Source organism: Chelonoidis abingdonii, chromosome 10, assembly GCF_003597395.2.
Source record: "Chelonoidis abingdonii isolate Lonesome George chromosome 10, CheloAbing_2.0, whole genome shotgun sequence".
Lineage (NCBI taxonomy): Eukaryota > Metazoa > Chordata > Testudines > Testudinidae > Chelonoidis > Chelonoidis abingdonii.
Genome location: NC_133778.1, coordinates 21230992 through 21237668, shown reverse-complemented (window position 1 = coordinate 21237668; position 6677 = coordinate 21230992). Strand labels below are relative to the sequence as shown.

At 42.9% G+C, this 6677-nt stretch overlaps 1 protein-coding gene across 1 annotated transcript in view; it reads left to right on the top strand.

Moving 5' to 3' along the window:
• The window catches only part of LOC116836083 (aldehyde oxidase 2-like), a 127133-nt gene that overhangs the window by 86749 nt on the left and 33707 nt on the right, over positions 1 to 6677 (top strand). Inside the window, 3 exon segments of the mRNA XM_075070025.1 lie at positions 2785 to 2918; positions 3824 to 3911; positions 6306 to 6392. Coding sequence (XP_074926126.1) covers positions 2785 to 2918; positions 3824 to 3911; positions 6306 to 6392 — 309 coding nt within the window.

Sequence of the window (6677 nt, the reverse complement as noted above, 5' to 3'; positions counted from 1 at the left end):
TCTTTTGTTTCCTCGGCTGGTGAGTAAACAAGCTTTTCTTCTAACTCCATCTTCTTTCAAATATTCTACTATCAGACTTGTGAGTACAAAGAACCAAAGTAATCGGCCTGTGATGTGCTTTGATTGTATTTCCATGGTGTTGATTTGCTGGACTGGTTTAATGGGCTATCTTTTAAATCAGACTGTTTATTCTATTTTCGTATAAGCCAAGAGCCTGTTATTGACATCTTAATGCAATGATGATATTTTTCTGTATTTTCTTTCTTTTATATAAAGTTCTTTTTAAAACTTGTGGAAGTTTCTTTTCCTAGTGAGGCAAAGGGAGAGGAATTTCTGTGCCCGGATCCTGTTACATCTGGACAGGCTAGGGAGGGCGGAAAAAGTTACGGGGAAGGAGAGAGAGAGGAGAGAGATCAGCTCTGTTCCCTGGTGCTTAAGGCTTGTCTCTTTGGAGAGACGAGACCAGTTTCTTGGTATTGTCATGTAAAGAGATTGCATCAATCCGTCAGAGCGGAACAACGGAGAGAGAGGGAGGAGGAGGGGAGATCATCCGTTGCTGGTAGACTCATACTTCTGAGTCTTGGGGTCCTTCCCAGGGAAAGTTGGGGAGGCCAGAGAGGGGGGTCCCCCCCAAGGAATTGGGGGAACCCAGGCTTGATAGTAGCCTCATGAGTGACAGGTTCTAAGCATGCATGGCCGGTAGGAGTACTGCTGCAAAAAATCTCCGATCAAAGGTGCAGGGGCGCACCGACACCTAAAGTGGAGCACCCACAGGGACATCTCTCGAAGAACAACTGGTTTGCTGCCCTGGAACTTCAGGACACCTACTTTCATGTGATGATTTTGCCGAGCCACAGAAAGAAAGTTCCTTTGATTTGTCATGGGAGAGCGCCACTTTCAATACACAGTGCTTCCATTCAGCCTCTCTTCTGCCTCCGGTTTTTACCAAATGCATGGTCATTGTTACTGTGTATCTCAGGAAGAAGGAATTCCCATATTCCCATATCTGGATGACTGGTTACTGAGGGGCAGATCCAGAGTGGAAGTTCTTGTATGTATCAGCACCACGCTGCGCTTGCTCAACCATGTGGGTCTCATCCTAAACATCAGAGAGTCAACCAAGGCTTCCTCTTGAAAATCAAGTTAATTGGGGCCCTGTTAGATCAAAAGCGTGTCTGCTAGCCAAATGTTGTCAGAGAATTCACTACCTTTGCCTCAGTCTCAGCCTTCTATGACAGTTCAGATGTGTCTGAGGGTTTTGTACCACATTCAGGTGGTCCAGTTTGCAAGGTTGTGTCTTAGCCCCCCTTCAGATGTGGCTCAGGACAGTTTACCACCCCCTCTTCACCCTCTAGACCATGGGGAGTGCAAGCCATATCTGGACCACCAAATGCTTTTGAACAGACCCTGACATCTTTTTATTTACATATTATCATTATTGTTGGTTTTTTTAATTATTATTTTCTCTGGAGTCTGGACCTTGACTATATCTTGACCAAGAAATTTGGACCTTGACAAAAAATAATTGACAACTGCTGCTCTAGACAGACTGGTACATCTTCCTCCACTGGTCCTGTACTCCTTGTATTGGTGGATGCGTTCAGAAAATGTTTGCCAAGGCATTCCCTTTATCCGGCCCTTGCCTAACAAGTCGATTGTTACCAATGCCTCCCTGATGGGCTAAAGGGTGTACCTGGGATCACTGAAAGTATAGGGGCTGTGATCGGAGTAGATGGCCTCACTACATATCAACGTGCTGAAACTTTGGGCCATCTATAATGCACGTCACACTTTCTGAGACCATATCAGGGACTCAGTGTGTTCCACGACCCAGCCTCCATCCGTCTGCATTAGAATCTTATTTGGGGGTGTTCAGTGCAAAGAAACTGAGGGACGATCAGGGTGGTGCTGCCTCGGGTAGCTGGGAAGGGGCTATAGCCACAAGGCATTGGTGACACCCCTCTACAGATACTGCTAGGTAAATTTCTCCAGCTCCAGTGCTCTGGGCATGCGCACACCAAAGTGTAATACACATCTGCACCGCATCTCAAAGAACCCAGTTACAGTACGTAACCATTTCTTGTTCTGTGAATAAATGTATTTTAAAGCATTACTCAGTAGACAGCAGTAGAGTCTAGGCTCCGTGAAATCAGTGACCAAACTCCTATTGACATCAGTGAGGCTAGGATTTCCCCTTACTGATCTGAACTGTTAAGTAGTTTTATGTTTATTTATTGATTTACTTCTGGAGCTTTGCAATTCAGCTTGAACAGCCTGATCCTGGTATTCTCATTTGGACAAAATGCCTTTGGTGTTCATCTGAGTAAGGATTCTCAGGATTAGGCACTGTGCCTGTATTCACACTGTAAAATAAGCGCAATATTACAGCTGCTCTCTAGTCTATAGCATAAACAGTCAATCTTTTCCATGCAGCTGGTTAGCTTGGTGGATGCTCTGTATTCAGCAGCAGATCAGTCCTGTATTTCTAGATAGAGAGTATCAGTGTTTGCCCTAAAATTAGCGAAGTGTATTTTCCAGGGCTATTGTTCAGCTTCTGCTCCTCTAAAAGGACCAGCTTCTGCTCTCATTTCTGTCAGTGTGAATCTGGAGTAACTCCATTATCTTATGCAGAATTATAGCAGGTTTGCACTAGTAGCACTTAGATGAGAATCTGGCCCTGTTTGTTTATTTCTTTTATGTATTGGTAGTTGTGGGAGCCAAAGCATTTTTATTATGGCTTCTGGTAAATAGCCTGCATAAAATCCAAGCAATTCACTTTCATAGGAATTCGTGGCTTTGGCTTTAGATGTCCAGTCCAGTAAGATCATGTGCCACACAAAACGCGTTGGTGGAGCTTTTGGAGGGAAGATTACAAAGCCTATAATTTTTGCTGTAGTTGCAGCAGTGGCAGCAAACAAGTAAGTGTTATGGGTTTTTTCAGTGTTTTTACTGAAACAAATTAAAATTACTAGAAAGAATTGTAAGGGAACCTCTGACACTAACAATGATGACATGATCAGCCTGAACACACTTCATTTTGCCTTACCATCTCTTTGGTAAAGACTTGGCTAGAAACCTGAATAGTCTCAGTGCAGCTGACAGTGCAAGTCCCCGTGTGGCAGAAGGCCTGTACCGAGTTCTCCATGCAGTGGCTCTCATGGAGGATCACCTTATGTGGAATTCCCCATACAAAGCCCATTAATTCAGGTGTTGTTCAGGGAGGGTAGTGTGAATTTTGCCTTAGAAATTTGATGCAAGTGGTTTGTACACTGGATTCAGTTCTTACTGAGCAGCTTCAGGGGTTCTGCTCCTCAGGGGTTGAAGATTAAAGAGGGATTGGACATTCCTTAGCACACTAATGTTGGGGCATAATAGGATAAAGGTCTGTTGTTTTTTTTCTTGTTCATTCAAGAGTTAAGAAATTTGCTGATGTTTATGGGCCAAATCTCCCACCTATTCCCCCAGACCAAGCCTGAGTAGCAGGGCTCAGCACAAGGGGGAAGAGAAGAAAAGGGAGGGAATCTATCCCCACTACATCACATAGCACAAGGGTCAGTAGCTGGCTGATTTGTACAGGGGTGGATCCCATAGCCTCATGCCATGGCCTGCCACTGCTCCTCCTCGCAAACCTTACTCTGTAGGGATGGAGAGTGCCTCGAAGGAACTGGACTGTACTGCTCACAGGGCGTAAAAGGATGAAGTCAGGAGGTTAAACAGAAGCAGGCGATAGGTCACACTGGGAAGAATTTGGCCCAATAACTTTATCTTCCTGGTAACTTGCACTGTGGAGCTGATAAAAGTGAGTCTTTTGTGTCTGGTTTAGGACTGGGCGTCCAATCCGCTTTACCCTGGAGAGAGATGAGGATATGCTAATCACTGGAGGCCGACACCCTTTCTTTGGAAAATATAAAGTAAGTGGGAGGGGGAAATAGCTTACTGAAATGTTTAGCACAAGATCCTCTGCTGGTGTAAATTGGCATAGCTTCACTGAAGCTGATGGAGCTACAGCAATTGACACCAGCTGAGGATCTGGTCCTTCATTGGTTTAGATTTGGGTTTTTAATTTAATTGTTCTCTCTTAAATATTATTTCTGTAAACTAACTGTAAAATCAGTGGCTACAAAAATGATTCAAAGAAGAGGAATGAATACAAAGCAAGAATAAACTTGAATGGGCTGAATACTTCTCAGAGGTCTTTATGCAAAATATATGCAGTGTTTGCTTGTATTATTAATTGTAGCATTATGTTCATATTTATATTGCAGTAGTGTCCAAAGGATCCAGTCAGGATTGGGTTCCTACTGTAGTCTGTGCTGTAGAAACATATAAAGAGACATGATCTCTTTCCCCAAGAGCTTGCAATCTAAATAGAAAGAGAGACAAGAGCTGGAAGAAATGGATGAAGTGTATAAGCAAAATAATCAGGGTAGTGTCTGGTCAATGTCATGTTAGTTCCTCGTGGTTCTTTTTGGTTTATTTAAAAGATGCTCCTTAGCCATTTGCTTTTAACTAGAAAACAGGATAATAGTATAGAGTTGAGGACTATTTCTGCAATCTTGGTGCACACTAAACTCCTGCTGACTCCACAGGGCACTTGGGGTGCACTGGGAACTCAGAGACAAGCCCATAAAAATGAATTTACATATTAACGTCTTTGTGTAAAGAAAATTGTGCAGGTAAAATCTACTTGTCTAGAGCTTTTGAATAAGAAAAAAAAAGCTCAGTGTTCCAATGGATTGATGCTCTCTCTTATTAAAGAGAATATGGACCTAGTCCTCCTGTGCTTATACAAGCAAAGTTTCCATTAAGTCAATGGGACCTTTGTCCCAGTAAGGACTGCAGGATCAGGGCCATGTGGAGGATTCTAACTTGAGAGAACTACAGTTGCTCCAATCACAATTTCCTTTCATAGGTCCTCGCTGATCAGAGTAGAGAATCTAGAATAGGGTATTCTTGCTGCCACTCCCCAAAACATTCTAATATATTTATGACTGGGCATGTGTTCTGCCTTCCCAAGAATGTAGTATCCATCTTTGTAGGTGTATTTCATTATCAATAATAATTATTACAGCTTCCCCTCCAAAACCTATGGTTCCCAAGAGGTTAAAACAATTATATTGAACAGGAACGTTATAAATGAGCACTGAAAGAGGCTACATCTATAATATGAGCTCAGAGTGTGATTCCCAGCTTGTGTACAAATACTCACACTAGCTTTCAAAGAGTATAAATAGTGTAGCCACAGGCAGCTGCACTGGCAGGTCCATACTGACAGCATTCAGGCAGCTTCATATCAGCGTGGCTAAGCTGTGCTGCCACTGCCTGTGCTACCACAGCTACACTACTATTTATACTCACACTTGCTGTCATTAAGCTAGCACAAGTGTCAGCACATGAGCTGAGAATCACGCCCCTCGCTCATAATGTAGCCATAGCTATAGGCGTCTCAGGATATCTAAATCCACCACCCACAATTTTCATCAGGCTCTCACAATGGAAAAAGGTAGCAGACAAAGGACAAATAACTAATCAGTTAAATAGCTCCTGTGCTGCAGACTAGTACATGATCAAGAAAAGCAAAGATCTAGACACGTGCTGAGTAATAAAGAGCCTTGACCATAAGCCAAATTCTTCCCCTTTGGCCAGCATTCTTCCTATGAAGGTCAAGATTGATTTTCAAACAGCTGGAAATCTATGCTTTTATTCATTGGGCCTGAGAGAGAGAGAGTGACTCTGTAGTCCGGTGGTCAGGTCACTCACTCACCTGGGAAAGGGAACCCTCAGTTTCCAAGCCCTGCTCCAATGATTATTTCACTATTTGTACAAAGTGGAACAACTTCAGCAGGAGAGATTGAGAAAGCCCCACCCAAGAATCCCCCATAGCCCAGTGGCTATGAGCAGTCACCTGCAATGTGGGAGACCCAAGCTAAAGTCCCTGCTCCAGATGTGAGGACTTTAGCCTGGTCTCCCACATACCAGGTAAGTGCTCTAACTACTATGTATACGGGGGACCAGCTCCTTCTCCTCAGTTTTGTGAATGATGCCTACATCCCCTTGCAAATCTAATCCAAAAGTGTATTATTTTGACCTAAACTATATGGCAAATTTGTATAGAATTCACAAATAGTTTGACAACCTGAAACTGCATTTTTCAGCAAATACACTATGTCTGAAATATTTTGCCAAGTTCTAGTTCAGAGGTCTGATCATCATATTTAACTTGCATGCAGGTTGGTTTAGTTACAAAGAGCAAGTTGTCATCAATGACTGAAAAGACCTCTAATGTGTTGGTTACAATGTTACAGGTAGGATTTACAAATGATGGTAGAATCACAGCTGCAGATATTGAGCCCTACATTAATGCTGGATGTACTCTAGATGAGTCTGAAATGGTAAGTTCTTCTAATCTGGTGGTAACTTCACTGGCCACAAAACAGAAGGAAAATGTTCTGAACAGAGTTATATATGGTAAGAGTCTAATTTTTGTTAAGTACGACTTTCTGATTGCAGCAGAAATGCATCTGCGGCATGGATTTTTGTTTCAGGAGCCCACCAAGGCCTCTGTCTCCGATCAAGTTTAAAGAACATAGGAAGTACAAATTTTTGACTATGCCTGTTATATAACTTCTTAGCTGCTTAAACCACCTTACAGTCTGGGCTGATTCTTCCCTCACTCA